A 23,392-nucleotide genomic window follows, 5' to 3' on the forward strand; every position below is an offset into this window, starting at 1 on the left:
GTATAATTTGCAATCATCTTTATTTTGTACGCTGCACAGTTTTAATGGTTGTGTCACATATCGCTTATATGGTTCCGGAAATATATTTTTGAAATTGTATTTTTGATGCCAAACATCTTTAAAATGCATGAAACGTCGAGATTTTATATTATCTCGAAATTTTTTTGATAAGATCAACTTTTTAGAACTTTGCCGATTTCGAACCTTTTTTCAATTGAATAATAACGTGGTCGTTTTGATAAATTTTCATAAATAATTTGTGGAGTTTACACCATTTGGGCATAAAGATTCCTTCCTACACATTTTGCGAACATAACCCTTCTTCTCCCTCCAGCTGATCAAGATGAAACTAAGGCAGAACGCCGATTACTGGTTGTAATGGTTCAAGTTTTCGATTTGGACCTTTCTCTTTTACAAAATTTTAGAACGCAAATATTGATTTGTTTTCATATACAGGGTGTTTGGTTCATGGTTAAGAACCTCTCGAGGGATGATTGATTGTCATATTTGGAGAAAAAAATCGTTCTAGACATACCATGAAATCTCAACCGTTACTAAATTATTGAACTTTTTGTGTTAAAAACTTAGTTGTCTTAAAATAGCTCTAACTCAAAAAATATACTTTGTATTTCAAATCTTTTAGATCCATTGGATAGGTGAGAAAATTTTCCACAGAAAAATGTCCTCAAATATTTCAGTTAATGAGGTTAAGTAATCTTTTCACAGTAATTTATTTAAAATTTAACAATTTTGATCGATTTTTCGTTCACTTCGCGAAAATCTTAATAGTTAACATCACTATTTTAATAATTCAAATTGTTAGTCTTGAAAAGTTGTATAATTTGTTCTTGGACATGTTATACTTATATTGTCTTGATTTCATGTGTTTGGGTTATTGAACTTGGATATTTTTATCTCAAATTCACTAATACTAGCTCTTATTGAAAAAATATTGCACTTATTGTACCTTTTCTTATTTTTATTCGAAAGCCAGGAAAATTTAGCAGAGAAAAATGTATTAATACCTTTCAGTTAAGTGAATTTAGTATTCTTTTAGAAATTAATTAGTTTAAAGTTAGTGTTATTATTAGCATTTTCGTTATTTCTTAAAATGGTAAATATTAAACTTCGCCATTTTTATCATGGAATTAATGCATCTCAGCAAGTTCTACAATTCTTACTTTGACTCCGTTCAATTATCTCTTTTAGTTTCGAAGCAAAATCATTTTGATCTTCTCGTTTCATATGCAAAAACAACGATTTCGAACCCACTGCATTTGTGATAAGGCCATGCTGTGTTAACTATTAAATTGCAGCGAAATGAAAAGCGATAGGGATAAAGAGTCAAATAACAAGTTGTAGATAATATTTAGGGGCACCAAATGAACAATAGTGACGATAAATTTAGTTAAATAATAATTAGAATAATTACAAAAATCACAGAGAAACGCAAATTTTGAGATATTTTACTGGTAAAAAGTCATGTAGTACACTTAACTAAAAGATATCTGTACATACATCGAAAGGAAATTTTCTCAGCTTTCCAATGAAGCCCTGATAATAGCGATATAAAGCACATTTTTTAGATTTGAATCATTTATGAACTTGCAAGTGAAATACAGGAAAAGTTTAGAAGTCAAATTACAAAGAAACGAGAAGAGATAGGAATATTATGTTGAAGAACAAAATAATTGTGTTGTTACAACAAAAGTTAAAATATCTCGAGAACCACATTTTAGAAAATTTTTGTTAAGAGCATTTCGATTTAAAATGGCGTTTAGAATCATATTCAAAAAGAAAATTGTATTTTTGACCACAAATAGTAAGAATTATAAAAAAATGTCAAAAGTTGTTGTTAGGAAAACTTTTTTATTGAAAGCTTCTCCATGATCCAAATACACTAAAAAGGTTGCTTTTACGTCTTTAAAACGATAAACATTAATTTTTTGACATTTTTTGATGGGATAACGCGAATAACTTTTAAAAAGAGCATAATTACACGAATTAATTGTTTTTGAAGGAGCAAAATTTCAAATATCTCGAAAATATCGCATTTTGGAAGATTTTGTTAAATGCATTTTGATTTTAAATGGTGCTTAGAATTATATTCTGTAGTAGAATTACAATTTTGTATGTCTATTAGTTTGAAATTTAAAAACATGTATGAAGTTATTGTTAGGAAAACTTTTTTACCGATTTTTTCTCCATCATGCAATCACATTCAAAATATTTCTTTTCTCTTTAGGTTGTTGGTAACAAAATATAAAAAATTTAAAAAAATGGGTTTTTTCGCAATTTAAATTTTTATCATAAATTTTTGTTTTTTTGAAAACTGACACATTTTTTTCAGTGTATATTTTTTCAGACAGAAGTACTCATTCCCTGTAACTCGTTCTCAGATAGTTTTCCTGTATAAAATACAGTAATCGAACAAATTTTTTTTTGAAATTCTTACACGTAGAAACGTTTACTCCCTTTTGAAAAGTTGCTCTTGAGTCAAAATAATCTTATTACCTGTGGAAAATATTTAGTCTTGCATGACGGTGAAACGTGTAAAGTTTCATTGGAATCTAAGATGGTCGGTCACGATTTTAAAGATTTTCGGACGGATCTTCGTGGAATTCCTCTCCTGACTAATTTCATAACTTAACCTCACTTATTTTAAAAAGTAGATCAAGATTTTAGCGTCCCATGGCGACCACCACTTCGAACAATGATCTGTAGAAACTTTTTTGATGTGCGGATTGAAAACCCCGTTTAACACAATATAGTAGACACTTAAATCTTCAAAAAATGAAAAAAAATCCAAATTTTGAATGAGAACATCCCCTTAATAGTAAGAATCTGATGAAATCATATTCAGTATTTTGATGGAATACTTTTTCACTAGAATAATGGGAAAGATTCCATCAAATAAAAATTGCATCCTGGAACGGATTTCCTCAGAAATTTAAATAATCTTTTGGACACTTCTCTATGATATAGTCTTTTTCTATTAGATAAACACCAATACTCCTTCCTAAAGCAAAAGTTTTTGGTGAAACCATTCTTTGTGCGTGAAGGACATAAATCCTAACTGAATAAAGACGTGGATTGCGTTTCGACTGTGTTTCATCAGAATCCGACACTAACTTAGAGCCAGCCAGATCCAAGGCGGACACAATTTGTGTTTCGAAACAAACAACTGGTCAAACATGATGTTCCGTTAGAACAGAAGTTTTGTTATGCCGACGAGACAGCGATCTACCTTGGATCTATCGTCGATGCGGCGCTAAATTATTCCGGCTAAATACGAAACAAAACCAAAAATGATTTTGATAAGGATTTCTTTCTGAGTAGAATTTCATCGAAATCATAATAAAATTTAAAAAGAAAGAATCTCACCAGAATCTGAAACAGGGTACAATTTCAGTTCTGAACATGATTCAATTATGAGTAAGAGCAAAGTTTGCTGGATTCCATCAAAATTATCAGTTGGATTCGGTCAGAATCATGACAAGGATACCATCATAATTTTGAAAAGAAAAATCAAGCAGAACGTCGCTCTGAGACGGGACTTGTCGATACGAAAGAACTTAACGCCAAATGCAGCCAGTCCATTTCAAATATGTGAGACAGAATGAGGGGAAACAGGAAAAAAAAATATTTAGCCCCGAACCAGAGTCGCTCCATGAGTTCTTATTTGTTGAATATATTGAAGTGTTAAATATTATTTAATAAGGTTGAATTTTCTGAAGACAGCCGTATAATTCTACATGAATCTATCCGTGCCAATACAATTCATAGTAATGCAACTTGAAGAATTTGGGTGAGAACCAATTTTTCTCTACTTAGGAGAAAATTGCGTAAACTCGCGCAAAGGACACAAAAGCTCTAACTTAATTAGTTATGAAATTTGCGGTTTGACTTCGTCTCATCAGAATTCGTCACTAACTTAGTGACAGCACCAAGTTAACGCCGGATTGACGCTAAATCCAAAAAAACGGAGGCGTGATTTGTGTTTCTGAGTAAACAAGTTGTGTCCCCGTTTTTTTTTTTTTGAGCTAGCGTCAATCCCGCATAAGCTTACTCCTGTCACTAAGTTAGGGTCGGATTCTGATGAGACGAAGTCGAAACGCAAATTCCACAACTAATCGGAAGAAAATAAAATTATCTTGTGACAAAAGATTTAAATGTAGTATCCAAGATTCGTTCCAAGTTATAAAACTTTTTTTTTTCCAAAATTATCAAACGTCGAAAACAACCACCTTTAGTTATTCTATAAATTTCAAGCATGTTTAGTTATAGTTTAGTTTTCTTTTGTATTTTAATTTTTTAGTGAATTTCCTTTGCTCTTACAACTAGTTGTAGATGCCGTGTATCAAGCAAACTATCATTCCTATCTGTAAAACAGTTCAAGTCCTCCCACACACTACAACGAAACCGATGCAAAACGTTCCCCCATAGAGATTGTTATTAGAGATTAGAACGGAGATAGCCCAGATTGCAGTAGGCGAACTAATTTTGCTGCGACTAGACACGAAGTAGCTACGAATTTCATTAATGCGTCCCATTTTTGCCGTCGTCTTTTTGTTTCTTTCTTTCTCTCTCTCTCTTTTTCTATTTTCCCTTCAACTGCCCTCGAAAAATCTAACCACCACTAATCCTTGATAATGCCCGCCCCCCTCGAAATAGCAATTGCTGCTATGTGCAACCCAGAGTTTGTTCACTTGTGATACGCAACAAGGCAATACAACTCAAGCGAATGGGAGCTCACCAACTTCCATTCAGGTAGGATGATTATTATCTAATTTGTATCTGTTTTGAGTTTCTTTTTTCTCTTGTTTTGGATTTTGATTTTCCCGTTTTCCATCGTTTGTTCTATTCGAATATGGGTTCATTCCTTTGGTTTTTGTTTTTTTTTTTGTTAAGGCAGCTGCTGCTAACAAAATTTCCGAGTTTTTACACTAACATTTTATCTATAGCCTAAATTTGTAGTGTCGTGAGTTTACTAACCAACACATATTTGGTTCGTTTGATTGGGATTTACTGCTGTACAAAACATAATCGATGCTTTACTTTTTCAAATATTTTATTTCGTCTTTTTGAATCAAAAATGTTTTCTAACTGCTATTTCAAAAAATCTTGCCCAGGCTCCATCGATTGCACCGATTATCGACTGCAAATCGAATCCGCCAGCCTACACATTCATCCAGGGTTGGCAGCTTCTGTCGCTAGCAGTGTCCCTGTTCGTGCCAAAAAATAGCCGGTAAGTGATCGCCTCTGACCGTAGTAGTCCCCTTTTGCTAACCAATCTCCTATCACACAGCCTGCTGTGGTACCTCAAACTACACCTGTCAAGGAATGCTGACTCCAAAACCGAATGCGGCAAATACGCGGCCTACTGCGAGCGAGCGTTGGAGCGAACCATGCAGAATGGTGGTCGTGAAACGAAACCCTCCCGTATGGAAGTCCTGTCGATTCTGCTAAAGAATCCGTATCACCACTCGTTGCCGCATGCGATTCCGGTGCACATGATGAATGGCACCTACCAGGTGGTGTCCTTTGATGGGTCCTCCACGATCGAGGAGTTCCACTCGACGCTGGCACAGGAGATTGGATGTCGCGATGGCACCAACGGTTTTACACTGTTTAGTGACGATCCGATCGAAAAGGACTTGGAGCACTATTTGGATCCGCAGGCGAAGGTTTGTTTCGACCATGTTCCATAAATCAAAGGCTAAACCAATTTTTTTTTTTATTTTAGCTCTGTGACGTAATTTCCAAATGGGAAACGGCGTTACGCGAGAAAGGTTCCGGTAAATTTGAAAACTCTCGTGTGATTCAGTTGACCTATAAAAATCGACTCTACTGGAAACACGCGGCCAAACTGGAAACCGAGAAAGAGCGACTCCTTCTCTGCTATCAGATAAATCAACAAGGTAAGTCCTCTAAATTTAGTATCAGAATGACGAACAATACTAGATTCTGTCCATTTTATAATTTTGCAGTGGTCCAAGGCCGGTTTCCTTTGTCACGTGATCTAGCTCTTGAACTGGCTTCCCTAATGGCACAGATCGACATGGGTGATTTCGCGGTGGACAAAGCCAAGACCAGCTCGCTGCAGGCACTGGACAAGTTCTATCCTTACCGCTACCGGGACGCTCTAACCACGGATGGTTTGAAGGAACTACAAGAATTGCTGGCGGGCAAGTGGTCCCTGCTGAAAGGTCGCTCCGTTGTGGACTGCGTACGGATCTATCTGACCTGTGCCCGTAAATGGCCCTTCTTCGGTGCGGCACTATTCCAAGCCAAACCTAGACATTCCGATCAAGCGATGGCCTGGCTGGCTGTATCCGAGGATGCTCTCAGCGTGCTGGAGCTTTCCTCGATGGCATCAATTGCTCGCTATCCGTACAGTTCGGTGATGACCTTCGGCGGTTGTCAGGATGATTTCATGTTGGTGGTCAGCGCGGATGATACCCTGGCAGGCGGTCCCGAACAGAAACTGCTGTTCGCCATGAGTAAACCGAAGATTCTGGAGATAACGCTGTTGATTGCGGATTACATGAATGCGTTGGGCCACACGCTGCCCGGGACACCGCAGATGAATACGCTGACGCGGAATGGAAGTCACAGGAGTATAAGGTAATTATTCTCTCGTAAAAATGATTGAGGTATATTTGTTGATCCATGTAGTAGGCCCAGTCCGAATCCCAATCAGAATGGATTCTGATGGCGTTTTAATGCCATATTTTCTTATACTGCCATGTTTTTAATCAGGTTCTAAAACGTTTTGTTAAGCGTTATTTAGGAATATCCAAAGGGAAACAAATCGAAATATTAAATAGTTAAACCGGAGTTTTTTGTGTGGAAAAACCGCCCCAGAGGAAGTATTCGAACCTACAACCTTATGTTATCCCTAACGTCTATGACATCCCTAGAAAACAGAAGAGATCATATGACCACTTTCCATCAACCCAACACAGTTCATCTTTCTCATGCTAGACAAGCTCGAGTATGAATATCGTCTGGTGTTTTTTGATTTAGTTCAGTATCATCGGACTTCAAAATTCCTATTTTTGTTTAGTTTACATTCATTCAATTAATATCAATATTTGTTCCGCAAAAAATAGGTTCGTGGAAATCGACCACCAAGTGATATTTGGCAACGCGCCAAACTGACTCAGGCATGGCTTCGTTAAAATTTATGCTCATTAGAACAGCCAATATTGTCGTCGGATTTTTTCACATTCACTTGACCATATGATTCTTCTGGCCAGACTGGCCTTCCCAATTACATAGTTTAGATGGTTGTACTGGGACGTTATCAGTTTTCCTGAAACATTATCTATTTACGACCAACAGCATCTCTACAATTTTGAGGACAATGCTTCTCTTCACAAACCTCCAGCGTTTTGTATGATATGTGTGTATTCTGGGGTAGGAGTCGAAAACCAAGGTTTTTTGTCCACATGGTATATGAATGCAAGTGTGCGTATAGGTATCGTGGTAAATCGACCGAGAGCAATATTCTGTTGAGTGCAAGCGCCAGTAGCTGACATCGGTATAAAGACTTATCCATGTATGCGACTGTCCACTGTGTGTGGATCGATTAACGAAAGAATTTCAGCGTCGTTCTTGATTCACCCGACAAAGTTTGACGCAATTATGGAAAGCGCGTACTCAGCTTCCAAAAATGACGACATATGAGTTTCTAATTATCTAACACATATGTTACTTCCACAACCACCACTAATAATTATCCAGATTAACAGAAAAAAATTATACAAAAAGCATTTTGTACCTCACTTTGAGTTTTGCTGAACGACAAATGAAAATTATGGCTTGGCACGCTAGAGGAAGTGTAAAATGATATTCGGGAGCTGATGAAAAAGCGCGAAAAGTGATCATTCACCTGATCGTGATGATAGATAAAAAATTACATGGTTGGATGGCCTCATAACTTACCGATATTGATGTGACAATACTATCGTTATGTTATCGAAGGTTGCTTCTTTAGGGGGGCGTCTGGTGAAGTGGGAAAAACGACTTCTTTTTTATTCGCTTGTTAGAATAGAATAGTCTCCCGCAATCTCGGTAGCCCCGCTGAACTTCTTTTGTTTTAACCGACCAGGCATTCCTCGCGCGTATTTGCTATAACACACGCAGATTTCAATCTATTAGCAACAATTTTCGAAAAAATGACAGCGACAAAAAAACAGTGTAAATAATACACTCTAAACTACTTCTACCCCAATTTTCATGAGAAAATACCCAATGAGTTATTTTCTACAGCGCGTTTTCTGTGATGCAATTTTATGTGGGACACCCTTTAATAGCGTTTTTCTCGAAACCGCGTTATTTTTAAATTGTCGAAAACGATAGCTCAAAAACTAATCAACAAATTGACTTGATTTTTCATGAGATTGCCCAATATGTGTAGTCGACTGGCTCAATTTTTGAATTTTAGCTCCACCAGGCTCTACTGATTCCTTTTATGGCCCTAAGTAATTGTGCAAATTTTGGTACTGATCGGTTATGTCTACGATGGACCCTCCAAAAATTTCAAAGTTTATATGGAAATTAGTAAGGAAAATCAGTTAACATTGAAAATAAATTCTTAAAAAATCACCTCATCAATCAATTCATGAGCACACTATATAATTCTATAGGTATTCTTCTACTGAACACATTCGGAGAACATTGAAAGTTTGTGAAAATTCGCTGAGAAAAGCTATCAACTTAAGAAGCAGCATGACTTCAAAACAAGTGGATTTTCTTATTAATCATAGCAACCCTGTTTGAATATCTGTATCTGCCATACGCGAGCGGTGGGTGGCAAGTCTAGTTTACAGTTGTATAACGATGGAGCAGTTCGAACAGGGTTGCTATGATTAATAATAAAATCCACTTGTTTTGAAGTCATGCTTTTCTCAGCGAATTTTCACAAACTTTCAATGTTCTCCGAATGTGTTCAGTAGAAGAATACCTTTAGAATTATATAGTGTTCTCATGAATTGATTGATGAGGTGATTTTTTAAGAATTTATTTTCTATGTTCACCGATTTTCCATACTAATTTCCATATAAACTTTGTAATTTTTGGAGTGTCCGTAGACACAACCGATCGGTACCAAATTTTGCACAATTATTAAGGGTAATGAAAGGAATCAGTACAGCCTGGTGGAGCTAAAAGTCAAAAATTGAACCAGTCTAATGTGTAGTGTAGTTTTCCTCACCATTATTTTGAAGAAAGTTGAGTAAATTTTACAGCAAAATATGAGACTTCGGTTTTCATGAAGCCATTTTCTGAAACTCGAACTTTATTCGATTTTTTTTGTTCATCGAGTAACCACAAGTCTAAGCTTGACAAATCTTATAGAATTTCCAGTTTCAGACAATTTTATCAATAGTTATCATGTTCGACGCGGCGCTCCTCGGCGTGGAAATGGTTGGACGTCTACTTTTGGGACGATCGAAAATATTTTTTTTTCGTGCACAATGCATGTGTTCGGACGGCAGCCGAAAACAAGATTTTTGAAATCCGCCTTTTTTTTCTGTGCAGATCAAAAATTGTTTGTTCTCCTTACTTTACAGCTTCCTCTTTTCCTTCCTCTATCGCTGTCTATCGCAATTTATTTCATTTTATCTCAGAATTGATAATCTCAACTGTACCGTTCGTACTTGTCCAGTGTTTGCCTCCGCGTATGTATTCTGGATCTTAGTTTCCTAAGTACAGCTTAATCTGCAATCTATCCACTGTCCGAATAATTTCCTTGCTCACAACTTCTAATTTCTTACTCCAACGTATTTTACTATTCTACTACTATCACTTTCAAAATGGCATTTTCTATCCTACTTTCCTTCTTATGTTGTTTGTTTACTTATGTTGTCTCTGACAATTCCCTCGCACTACATTTGTGATGCACTTCGTCGTTTATCAGCATGACAGTAAATTTGTTGCATCTGTCAATTCGACCAGGGTGCAATGGTGCAACTGCCAGTGATGTCAGAACAGCATGTATAAATTGATCTTAAAATTTTTCAAAAGATCCATTGTTACCTTGCCTTCAAAATCGTAAATATCTTTCGGTTTGAGCACTAGACGCCCCCTTTTTTGGTGTTGCTGGTTGTTGCTTTGGAGGCACTGGGTGCAGTCTTTGGTTCTGCTCAGTTGGTGCTGGCAGTTGGTGTCGAGATTCAAAATGCATCAGTTATTGGATGGCCTTTTGTTTGTGATTTAGCAGCGTATGTTAAAAGCTGTTTGTTTGTGTTGATTGTATTAGTTTACCTTTTCTTCTCGGCTTCGGCGCATGGCGTTCCGTAATGTGCCATCTGGCTACGCCGTTGTGAACGCACGTAGGAATCTGATCAGAGTAGGGGCTCAGAATTATTTGCTTCCAGTTCATGTTAAGGTTAGCTAAAAAGACAGACCAATCACAAGAACGCACAATAATAAACGCCAGTGAAAAGGTTTCTTCGAGTATTGCTCGTAACGTGTGCCACTTCCTTATATTCCAAAATGAATTTTCTGATATGATCTGATTTAGTGCGTGGTGCTAGTAAATAGGGATATGGATATTGTTGCCGGACAGCAGTGAAAACTAGTAAATCTATGAATCTTCTTTATTCGTTGTGAATCAATGTTGGATTATAAATTCCTGCATGGAGGATAATCTTGTGTTAGGATTCAGTTTTAGGGTATAAATACAAATTCTTACTGTTAATGTTTTCGCTGCCGTACAGAGCTGTCTAAATCGTACCCGTACAGTAATCAGTCTGTGTTCTAGCATTTAAGTATAATAGTATTAGAGATTCACGGTAATCAAATAAGCTAGGTTGGACTACTAACCTTAATGATTTGTTCGGTTTCGAAGTCAATTTAAATTGTAATTTAAATGTGCTCCTAATGGTATGGTTCGCACAGTCTTCGATGCGTACTGTTTCCTACCCGTACTAACTCTATCCGTACCGTAGCTTTAATTCCTGTTAGGTTCAATTTTAGGTATTTATAAACATATAATATGATTGAATTTACCACAGTACAGTTAGGGTAGATTTAGTTAGAAACGGGAACAATTATTTAACTTGAGAATTAGGTTAATTTATAACAATTGTGAAAATGTGTTCTAGCTCACGCTACTTTTTACCGAATGACTTGACTTTTTTTCTTTCTACCTATCTGACTGTCTTGTCCGTGACCGATATTCGTGCCAATCCCTCGAGAAGGCGAAGGGCTCGCTGAACTGTATGGCGCTATTAACAGATATGGATGTTCGACTCAGTGTTACATGTTGTTCTTTGCAATGAAGTTTTCTGCCTGGTCTAAACTTCTCAACATTGTAAGTATACGATTACGGACATATTCATGGCATGGTTGCTTCTCTAATCTTCCGGCCATCACATCACGTGATTTGGTATTCTTAGTATGTATAACAAATATAAAGATGTGACACAAGATGCTAAAAACGCACAAAAATCCTGTCAATCCTATTTTTCATTGGATTGTCTGCCCTAAAGATATTACCAAGGGCCGTTCACAAATGATGTCGCGTATTGACAGTAGGGGAAAAGCCATGAATTACCAAGAGAAAAACTAAAAATTTGAGACGTACTAGTGGAGCGGGGTTAATAAAACCAACAACAATTTTTAAACTTTTTTTCAACAATTACCCTTTCCATATTTTAGTTAGTATTAGTTTTGATTGATTTATTTCACATCCTAAATGTATCTCTCTACAAGTAACGTTTCCTTAACCTGATATAAAGCTTACGCTAACAGGTTGTCGTTGCAAATACACATACAAAATGCAAACAAAATACAAATTTTCTGCGAACCATTGCTTATGAATGGACCCCAAACAAAAAATATCCCATAACGAATATCACGTAACATCGATGACAGAGCAGTGGTATTAAGGCCAAGTTCCCCCTGGATCGTGCAAAACTGAGAAGCAACATCAATTTCGGCACAGAGAACAGACATCCATCTCAAGCGTAAAATTGAGTAGGGGTCACATCCAAATGTAATTGAGAGGCTACCACCAGAGGTGATTCTGTCGTCGTTTCTATTTGGTGCATGAGGGTTGCTGAATTGATATCCAAGTGATCGTTATATTTATGGGATATGCCAGTATGGTGATCCTAATGGTCTAGCAAATATTTGTTGAAATGTCAAAACAAGCATTTTAAAATTGTTTGTTCGAAACTGGATGTTTGTTCTATATGACTTAGTTGCAACAGTTAAAATCTTAAATTATTTATGTTTATCAAACCATTCAATCATAATTACACGCTAGAACAGGAATAATAACTGCCAGAATACATAGTTACAAGGGAAATTAGTATTCGTGGACATTACGATTATCAGTACTCTCTGAATTAGTTAATAGTCGATTGATCCGCTTCAGACCTAGGGGACCCAAGGGGAGATCAGGAACAAGACAGAAGCGGAATCAATGCGAAGTTTTAATTGCATCACTGACGATTTAACACGCGTTGTTAGGAGCTTGATACATTGGATTATCAAATTGAATTGCTACGATTTGTGCAGGTGTTCGCGCCATGCTTTGCTGTTTCCATCGTCCACAGGATGCGATGCATTTTTATTTCCGTGATGGTTCACGATCGCCGTCTTCTAGTCAACATTTCTCATAAGTGCGACGTTACTTCCAATTTATTGTATAGGGCCATTATCTAGATCCGTTCTTAGCGGTAGCTGTTGAGACTCCTCTCTTTCGGAAACCCGCTGTCCTGTTTCCAGTCTCTGGTCGTTCGCATTGGGCCTCATTCTAAGACCAGCAGCAGTTGGGTAGGGAGCCTCCTTGGACGATCGCTTGATCAAAATGATCAGTGTTCGTGGCTCCATTCTGGGGTTGTGAAGGTAAACCAGCCCTGACGTAGGGAGCAGGCACTCACCCGTTTTCTCCTTCTCTGTCAGCGTACGATTAAAGTCCTATCTAGGTTGTATACCCGCTACTTTCGTGTAGTTTTCTAAAAGGTTCTTCATTTTCTTTAAAAAATGTTCTGGAAACATCTATTTTGTGTGTAAGTGGTAACTTTTTTTCTGATTTCCCTTTTTTCTTTACCCATTACAATTCGCCTCACTCTTTTACTCCGCACGTGGGTTCAACCTACAGACACTTTATACACAGACTTGCTGAGACAAAACAGTAAAGATAGCAACCATGGATACTTACTGGCATCACGGAAGATCCCATAAGCTTTGCATAGGCTTCCCTCATTACTTCCCCTCACAATACCATCATGCTCGTTTGGCTACTTTTTTGACACTTCACTAGTCTGTGTATAAAATGTCTGTAGTTCAACCTCTTTTGCCGGCTTTGCTCTGAATTTGCAATATTAAGGGGGTCCTCTTATATAAATGTGCAAAAAGTACTTAATACGATTCTCCGGCGCTGTAACCTACAAAATCGCAATATTTTAATCATTAACGGCTCTTTCTTCAAAAAAATATTGTCAAACACATTATACTTTTGGCTTCAACGCGTCGCACTTCACGATTCCGACATCAAGTACCGCATCGCTTACGCATAAGTTAGGCTCTCGAGGTTGCTTTGCGTTATGAGTCTTAGAGCCAAAAGGGAAAGGTTTTTTAACGGCACACTAGCCTACTATCTTCGCTATAATACTAATACTATACTAATTCTCGCTGGTGATTTCAACTGCGTTCTCCGTGCAAGTGATTGCACAGGTGACAACTCGGGCCCAGCACTCCAGGCCACCGTGCAGCAACTTCAACTTCAAGACGTTTGGCTGAAATCACACCCCGCAACCCCCGCACCAACATATATTGCGCACAATGCGGCATCCAGGCTCGACCGAATTTATATAAGCACAGGACTTTGTGAACATCTACGAAGTGCAACAACGCACGTATGTGCTTTTTCAGACCACAAAGCGCTAACAGCACGTATTTGTCTTCCTCATCTCGGCCGTGCCCAAGGTCGTGGTTTTTGGTCCCTTCGACCGCATCTTTTAACCACTGAAAATATCGATGAATTTCAACTCCGTTGGCAGTTTTGGAGCAGACAGAGAAGAAACTATCCCAATTGGCTGACATGGTGGATATCCTTTGCGAAGCCAAAAATTAAATCGTTTTTTCGCTGGAAATCGATCGAAGCATATCAAATTTTCAACGCTGAATACCAACGCCTTTATACTGAGCTACGGCTCGCTGCAGCAATGGCAGAAATTTCAATCGACGAACTGAAAAATGCCATCCGAGCATCGCAGAAACGAAAGTCGCCTGGTATCGATGGGATACCTTAATAAAGTGGCAACATCAGTGGGTTAACGCTGTAATCGGTTGATGGACCCATCGATACCATGCTTGTCGGTGTGAGTGAACAGAGCGCACAATGAAGTAAACTTCCACATGACACAATTCTTCTCTAGTCCTTGCGGTTTCAAGAAGTATCTGAATAGGTTTTGCCACTCAAGATCGCCGTTCTGCATCGCGTGCGGTTATGCAGAGGAGATGCTTAAGCATGTCGTCTTCGAATCATCGCTATTTTACCACGAGCAAAACGAAATGAGAACCATTTTCGGTGAGGACATTGTAACATGAACAATATTGTCCAAAGAATGTGCGCGGACACAAAAAAAAATGGGACGCGATGAACAGAACAGTCGTTCAGATCATGTCAGCGGGGCAACGAAGATGCCGAGAGGAGTAACGACCAGCAACGTAGCAGTACACGGCTTCGGGTCGTCGAGGCACCGATGAACCGGAAGTTACACTCCGGAATCGCCGGACCGACCTTGACACTCGACAAGTCAGATTGCTGGAGAAAGATAAAGTAGACCAGCAGGAGCGGTCGGAGTAGGCTAAATCCACCGCTGGGGATTCGACTGAGCACACGCATCGTCTACGATAGGCCGTTGGGGCACCTGAGAACCGGAAGTTATCCTCCCCCGGAATCGCAGGACTGACCTCGGCACCTAACCGACTAGCATCGAGATAACGGTTTCGAGGGAACTTTCGACGTCAGGAAATTTCTCCGTCAGAGTAGGCTAGGCCCACCGCTGGGGATTAGTTCGAGTAGATCGTTAAGTAGCACCGGAAAATGGTCGTCGGGACGCCTGTGAACTGGAAGCCACCCTCCGCCCAAAATTGCAGGACCGACAACGGCATCTGCCCGGGTGTCATCGGTTTCGGAAGACCTTCAACTGCTGGGAAATTTTCATTTTGGTTTAGGGGGGCATGCTACGCCACTGGTTTTTCAAATGGGATCTTCCGGACCATGGTGATGATATTTTGATGGGTTGAGCCCATACCAAACACTATCAAAACACCATGCAGTGGGGGTGAATTTGGACCATGAGCATGGGGGCATTATGGGCTTTTCGTTTGCTCGGGATCCAGATTGAGGCTTGCGATGACGTAGTCATCGTAGTCATATCGAGAGCACTGGCTCTAAGTGCGCTCCCTGATGGGGCGTAGATGTTGCATAGAGTAGTGTTTTGCACTCTTAGAGCAATGAGGCGACCATCCCGGCTTTTTTCGGCATGCGAAAACTGTATATAATCGTTAAGTGCAATTGCCGTTCCCCGCCTCATTTGATCCACGTTGCAGATCACGTTGAAACCAGGGAGAGAGAGTTGTTCGTTCTCTATCTCCTGAATAAACACAATGCCCAGCTCTAGCGTTCGAATGAAGGATCGAAGTGCGTCGATCTTCGTTGCGTTCGTGATAGTGTTAATATTGACGGTGGCGATGTTATAACTAGAGAACTCAGCCATTAGGACGCGTTGTTGCTCCCGTCTCGCTTGGCGTTCTCTTCCTCGACACGCTGCTTTTTGCCTGGAGGGCGAATGCGAAGCTGTCTTTTACGAATTGGATAGATCTATAGATGAATCTGTTTCTCTTATAGTTCTGTGGTCTGTGCCAGCATTCGCAAGCGGTGGTTGACCTGTAGTCCCGGTCATCAACCCGCTGCTTGGTGGATCATTTGTTCCCAAAGTGGAGAGTAAATTGGGAAAATGTTGTTCGTCCGAGATCGGTGGTGGTAGTAACGTTTTTTGCTGCCGCTTCGGAATTTGTTTCGGCGGTTGCATAAGCTTGGCCGAGTTGTGGTCATTATTGTTCACATTGGGAGTGATTTGTTTTGTTACTTTTTGTGGCATTGGTGTCGAGCTCATCTGCTTTGCAGCGTCCGCGTATGATTTTTGCACTAGTAGCTTTTTGTTCTGCACACAGGTAGCCCCGATGTGAATATATTCACGGCAATGACGACAAGTTTGACGTTGTCCAAAATACGCTACTTGTGTCGTCTCGCCATCTATGGTTATCCATGATTCGATATTGCACTCTACAACAATTTTAACGATTCGAACGCCAGTCGGAATACCTGGGAAATCAACTTCAGTTCCACAGTATTGTTCCCAGGTATCTGCTACGCCGCCATGATTTTAAAACCAACATCTAAAACGTCGCGTTAGGGTCGATCCACAATAAACAGAATCGATTTCATTCGACACAATTTTGTGATATTTGAGTTCGTTTAATTTGTTGTTGCACCATGGTGTAAAGTTTTTGTTATTCACCGGCAAGTTCAAAACAACAGATTTCTTCAATTAGCTGTCCAATATTTTCGCTTTTTAACAAATGTCTAAAAATTGAGTCATGCCGTACGGTATCTGACTAGTGAAAATCGAGCTTCGAGCAAAACGAGCAGAGCAATTTGAACTGTCAGTGGGGCCCATAATTTGTGTGCCCGCTGAGATGTTGACTTATGTCAGTTCAATACAAATGGTATAGGGATGCCATATACGTGATTGTTCCCGTATTGAGTGTATATTGCCGTATCTTCCGAGAAAGTCGGTGATTTTTTGATCCGAGACATCTTCCGATAGGTCATAGAGCCTTATTTCCACAGCTCCATCCTCCAGTGTGATTCTTAACGGGTATTTCTTCCCGTCAACTGTAATTTCATGCCGATTATCATGTTCTTCACAATTTCATTGCGCCAGCTCCAAACTCACTACTTTCACGAAAGTCACTCCTAGAGCTCTGCTGTTTTGAATTCGTAGCACTTCACCTTGTTTTAGTCCCAGTATTGTCGCACAAAATTTATGCTCTTTGGCAATGTCCGGTTTTTTCGGCACATTCGCAAAATCTATGCGAAATGTGTTTTCTCGACGGCCCATCGCGAAATCTTGCGAAACGGCTCGGCGATGAACAGAAGAAATAAGTAACTGCTGCTGTTAAATTAGCTTGTGTTCGACTTCCGCGAGACAATAGCGTAATAGCGTCTGTTCAGCTCGGAAGTTGAGCGCTCACTTAATAATCAACGATCTTAGCAATAAAAGCACTCCAGACCAACCGGAGTGCCAACCGGCACGTCAACATCGACGCCAGAGACATCCTGATTACGGCATACTGGTCATTGCGAACGTCAACGGGCAGGACATGGGCTTACTTTGGGCTGACAGACGTGCTGTTCTACTCCCTGAGTAAGGAAGGACGACACCGACTTGAAATGGCAAGTGGGCTAACAGTACGGCTCTGAACACTACTCCTCATGAAGGATAGTGTCAACACAAGCATGACCTTCCAGCTTGTATAGATAATCATGGGATCGCGAGAGACGATTATGTACAACAAGTGGAGACTAGACCCGTGGTGGGGACCCAACAAAATGGAGCAATAAACCCACACATATGAAGTAGGCAACAGGTCACGACCTGGGCAAAGCCAACCAGTGCAACAATCGCACGACCAGGAGAAACAGCAGCCGCAGCTTCAACAGAAGCAGCAAAAACATGAGGGCAGCGCCTGGTTCAAAATACCAAGCTTGCCAAGTTTAGCAGTAGCTAAAAACTGGTGGACGAACTACATAATTTTGTCGATAAAGGGAGTAATGTGCATTTCTGTGGTGATCTGCGTACAACTTTCCCTTCATCTTTTTTTTATAGAATCACTTTCCCGTATACCTTCATCCCTTCTCAAACCTGGTTCAGTTTTTAGTCCTTAACCGGGCGACCATATAATAATTCAATCGGTGTCTTTTCAGTGACGGAATGCGGTGGCGTATTGTACATGAACACATAATCCTGCACAGTTTTCCGCCAATCAGTTCCAGTAACCCGAGAAATGCGTAATGCACGAAGTATTCCCTGGTTCTGCCGTTCCACTAAGCCGTTCATTTGAGACCAATACGGGATGGTGTGGATGAGCTTGATATTTTTTACGCGGGCAGTAAATTGCAAACTCCTCGCTCAAAAACGGTGGTCCATTGTCACTTCTTATTATTTCGGGGTAAATTTTCTAAAAAAGACCGATTCCAGCCCTTCTATTGTTTTCGCAGCAGTCGTGCTCTTAATCTCGATTACTTTCAAAAATCTACTATAATAAACCACGATAACCAAAAATGTTGCACATTCTTTAGCAGAAAAAAAAGATGGGTGGGTAATGTCTGCGACATAACCGGAGAGATGTAGAATACATAAGGAACACGTTCTTCAAATATGTTGATACTCATTGGAATTTTCGGACAAAAGGTGATTTGGGCGAGGAATATTTCAAATTATTCTTTACAAAAATGATGGTTGTCCTAAAAAGGACCGGTTTTGTTGTCGTTGTTGGCCTTGGTGAGGGAGATGGCTAACGATGAAATTAATTGTTAGCATGAGGAAGTCGCGTAGTACTGGCCAATGGAAGAACAGATAATAATTGATTCCTGAAAATCAATTTTTCTTTATTCATGTAAATTATACATACTTACAAATCTAATAGAAGATTCCTGGTCATATTTCTGAATCATTAGTGCGAACATTGTGTAATTTGGTGAAGTACAATGAAAGTTACAAACTTTCCAAACTCGACCTTCTGTTCCTTCAGAAATATTGAAATGGGGTGTCTATATTAAACCGTTAGTCGTGGTCACAATAAAAAAAGATGGGTGGGTAATGTCTGTCACATAACCGGAGCGTCGTGATTTCAATTCGAGACGTTAATTTAAATCTAATAATATTCAACAGAACCACGTTTGAATGGGAAATTTTCAAATAATTCTCTATGAAAATAATGGTGGTTCTGAAAAGAACCTTTGGTATCGGCGTTGGTGTTGATGGTGATGCGCTGGATCGTTGGATATTTTTGGCATGATAGTTACGTGCCTGGCGAACTGTTTTGTAGCCTCGAACAAAACGACAAGACTGGCTTCTTCGGGTACCATTACGGCTGAACTTTATAAGCTTAGCTCGACTTTGAAATCCTGCACAATCTCACGAATCAGACACTGGTAGGGCCATTTTGTTTGCTACTAGCACGGAGCTGCACAAAAAAATTATTTAATGCAGTTAGTTCACAGAGGCTGCTAAAAAGCTCGAATAGAAGCATGCGACTTCAACATTTCTCTTAAACACATGCAACAACACATTCGTTTTGGTAATACTGATAATAACAGTAGAAAGGAATGGAAAAACAGTGCACGAAACGAGCGAGAGGATAATTTAATTTTTTGTTCCGTGTGCAAGCTGCTTCTTTCCACACAACGTATTATGTTGATTGTTGAAAATTTGTTACACACCTTAAAATGAAAGTTTCAGTTTAACTCTCACTAGAACACAATTGATTGGTCCTGAAAAGAACCGTTGCTTTTATTATAATTTACGCCCACTCCCAGCGGACACTGTGAGCCAGTTTGATTTCTTTTGCGAGAAAGTTACGTACTTGGCGCACTATTTTGTATCCTCAAACAAACCGACCAAGTAGGCATCACTGGCTTCATCACGGCTGAGTTTTGTAAGCGTAGCTCGACTTTGAAGTAATACACAACCTTACGAACCAGACGCTGGAATGTTAGCCAGCGGATTAGTTTCTTTGTTGCCCTTTATTTGGGGCGAAATACTGGCATGGCGACAGTTCCTGATCGGTAATTGGTTGCGATGGGCCACCAGTAGCTGGGGCACTTTTGCGGACCGTCATCATTGCCAACTGTTTTCCTCCGGTGGACTGGCTGCTTGCTAGCGCTTGAACGAATACGAATGATGAGAAAAACCGACCGACCAATATTCATATATGAAAACACGAGAAAGCACTACTATCACTCTCTCGCTCGTTTTCGTGCCATTCCTGTGCCTTTCCTTTCCGTTCGGCTACCAATACTAGCATAACCAAAACGAATATTCTGTCTTTCCATCGCCTTCAATCTAGTGGCCAGTGCTAGCAAACTTGTATGTTCAGTTTTTCAATAACAACATTCCAACAATATTTTCAAAGAATGTTGCAGATTTGAAAAGAAGGAAGGAAAAGATTTTCACAAATTTAAATTCTTTTGTCTTATTTGTTAGCGGTGATACTGGCCATGGGATGGTGGGGGAACACCCACATTCGTTTGTTATGATAGTATTAGCAGCAGAAAGGAATGGAAAAGCAGTGCACGAAAACGAGCGAGAGAGGATAATTTCAATTCTCTTTCTTTCTTTCCACACATCGTATTTCTTATATAGCTTTCTGAAAATTATTTATTATACACCATAAAATGTAAATTTCAGTTTAACTCTTATTAGAACACAATTAATTGGTCCTGTAAAGAACCGTTTATTGTTTTATTGCGGGAGCATAATTCAGACGCACTCCCCGCGGACACGGTGAGCTAGAAAGCACTATTTTGCATTCTCGAACAAACCGACCAAGTAGGCATCGTTGGCTTCTCGGGGCATCATTACGACTGAGCTTTGTAAGCGTAGCTCGACTTTGCAGTCCTGCACAATCTCACGACCCAGACGCTGGAACGATAGCCTACTCTGTTGCCCTTTAGTTGGGGCGAAAATCTTGCAGGGCGACAGTTCCGATGAGTCACCAGTAGCTGGGGCACTTTTTCCGTCCGTCGCTATTGCCAACTGCTTTCCTTCGCTGGACTGGCTGCTTGCTAGTGCTTGAACGAATACGAATGATGAGAAAAACCGAACGACCAATATTCATATACGAGAAAGCACTACTATCGCTCTCTCGCTCGTTTTCGTGCCATTCCTGTGCCTTTCCTTTCCGTTCGGCTACCAATACTAGCATAACCAAAACGAATATTCTGTCTTTCCATCGCCTTCAATCTAGTGGCCAGTGCTAGCAAACTTGCATGTTCAGTTTTTCAATAACAACATTCCAACAATATTTTCAAAGAATGTTGCAGATTTGAAAAGAAGGAAGGAGAAGATTTTCACAAATTTAAATTCTTTTGTTTTATTTGTTAGCGCTGATAAAGGCTATTTAGTTTGCTACTAGCAAGGAGCTGCACAAACAAATCGATTTATGCAGTTAATCAACGGAGGCTGCCAAAAAGTTCGAATAAAAGCATGCGACTAGTGTACTTTGCATGTTCTATATTTTATCAATACTAGAGAGGATCAATAAAATAATTCAAATTGTTATAGCGACATGGAATTGTGGCAACACTGGCCATGAGATGGTGGGGGAACATGCACATTCGTTTTAGTTATGATGGTAGTAGCAGCAGAAAGGAATGGAAAAGCAGTGCACGAAAACGAGCGAGAGAAGATAATTTAAATTCTCTTTCTTTCTTTCCACACATCGTATTTCTTATATTGCTTTCTGAAAATTATTTGTTATACACCATAAAATGTAAATTTCAGTTTAACTCTTATTAGAACACAATTAATTGGTCCTGTAAAGAACCGTTTATTGTTTTATTGCGGGAGCATAATTCAGACGCACTCCCCGCGGACACGGTGAGCTAGAAAGCACTATTTTGCATTCTCGAACAAACCGACCAAGTAGGCATCGTTGGCTTCTCGGGCCATCATTACGACTGAGCTTTGTAAGCGTAGCTCGACTTTGCAGTCCTGCACAATCTCACGACCCAGACGCTGGAACGATAGCCTACTCTGTTGCCCTTTAGTTGGGGCGAAATTCTTGCAGGGCGACAGTTCCTGATCGGGTTGCGATGAGTCACCAGTAGCTGGGGCACTTTTTCCGCCGTCGTCATCGCCGACTGCTTTTCTTCGGTGGACTGGCTGCTTGCTAGTGCTTGAACGAATACGAATGATGAGAAAAACCGACCGACAGATATTTATATAATCGCGCTAATATGCACTACTATCGCTTTCTCGCTCGTTCTCGTGCCGTGCATGAGCCTTTCCTTTCCGTCCGGCTTCTAATGGCCTAACCAAAGGAATATGCCGTCTTTCCCCCACCAAGTGCTCTCGTCAAGCAACCCAATGCGAATAACCATACGAACAAACATGTAATGGACCAATAGGGTGATGAGCCTATTTTCACCATGCTAAGCAAGGTGCCTTTCTAATTCGGTAATTTCTTGCCTTACAATCAATGGAATGCGTAAAAATTGACATCAAGCGCTTTGCTTTGTTGTTAAGAACCAATACAATAACACAAATGCGTCGAAAACAGTAAAATTCTCGTATTTAAGCACAATGAAAACACGAATCGAGTGCCCCTATTGTTGCGCTACCATTTGACTCTGCGTTGAACAAAGATGGCAGACACTGCTCTAACCAACGGCTTCAAATGGGTAGGGTGATAATAGAAACATGGCGCAAATAGGCTCATCACCCTATATAAACTTTTCATTATTTTATTGTTCGGTTGGTCTACCATAACGACGGCTCTGTGCGGGATGGGCTGAAAATTTTCACTTTTCCGAGTCGTTTTCGAAAGATTTTTCAAAACACATTTTTTTTGTTATTAGTACATGTTATACATACTTCAAATTTTAATACAGCATAGAGGAACATATTTGCAACAAATTGGTCTAAAAATCAAATCATTCTGTTAAGTATGATAAAAGTTATTAACGTTCAAAATCTGACGCGGCGCCGCAGCCGATATTTTGAAACGGGACCCCTATATTGAAACCTTAAATGTATTCTACATTAAAAATCGATTGCGATATCCTGCCAGGCACGTTCTGACATTTTTTTTCGTAGCATTGGTTCAGGCGGGTTTTGCTTGCTAACAGCAGTGCACCCCAAACATTCTTGAACTTTTTCCATCACTTCTCTGTCCGTACACGGCCACCACATCTTTTCTCGAAGATTTCGACGCATAGATGGCCTTGGTGTGCGATTTTCAGTGCCCTTGGTCTCAACTTCTTTGGTAGAACAATCCTCTCGTCTCGAACTATCACTCCCTCAACAATCCCCAGTTACTTTTGAAAAGCTTGATAACGGAATAGCTCTGTTGGCCATTCATTAGATTCAATTGCTTCTTTTACTGCAATCAATGTTGTATCATGGCTGGTCTCATTCCTGATCTGCGCTAAAGTCAAACCGGATGGTTCCTCTGATATCGCCAAGAGATAATGATCAGCACTATCATCGAACGCTGGGTCAGCCTAAGCAACAAGTCGCGAGAGAGCATCTGAGAGATAATATCTCCAGGAATATGCTTCATTTCAAACTCGTAA

General features: G+C 39.8%; 1 protein-coding gene across 11 annotated transcripts in view; it reads left to right on the forward strand.

Annotated features, from left to right (window-relative positions):
* Positions 1-23,392, forward strand: part of LOC131685888 (uncharacterized protein CG43867) — a 1,093,825-nt gene that overhangs the window by 1,062,298 nt on the left and 8,135 nt on the right. For 7 of the 11 annotated variants that reach the window (XM_058969895.1, XM_058969898.1, XM_058969897.1 and 4 more), the window contains 5 exons: positions 4,675-4,770; positions 5,133-5,248; positions 5,309-5,687; positions 5,747-5,921; positions 5,991-6,627. In XM_058969895.1, coding sequence (XP_058825878.1) covers positions 4,675-4,770; positions 5,133-5,248; positions 5,309-5,687; positions 5,747-5,921; positions 5,991-6,627 — 1,403 coding nt within the window. The remainder of the gene's footprint in view (positions 1-4,674; positions 4,771-5,132; positions 5,249-5,308; positions 5,688-5,746; positions 5,922-5,990; positions 6,628-23,392) is intronic. The other 4 variants (XM_058969900.1, XM_058969902.1, XM_058969901.1 and 1 more) reach the window with 1 other exon arrangement.

This window comes from Topomyia yanbarensis, chromosome 2 (genome assembly GCF_030247195.1).
Source record: "Topomyia yanbarensis strain Yona2022 chromosome 2, ASM3024719v1, whole genome shotgun sequence".
In the NCBI taxonomy this organism is placed as follows: Eukaryota; Metazoa; Arthropoda; class Insecta; order Diptera; family Culicidae; genus Topomyia; species Topomyia yanbarensis.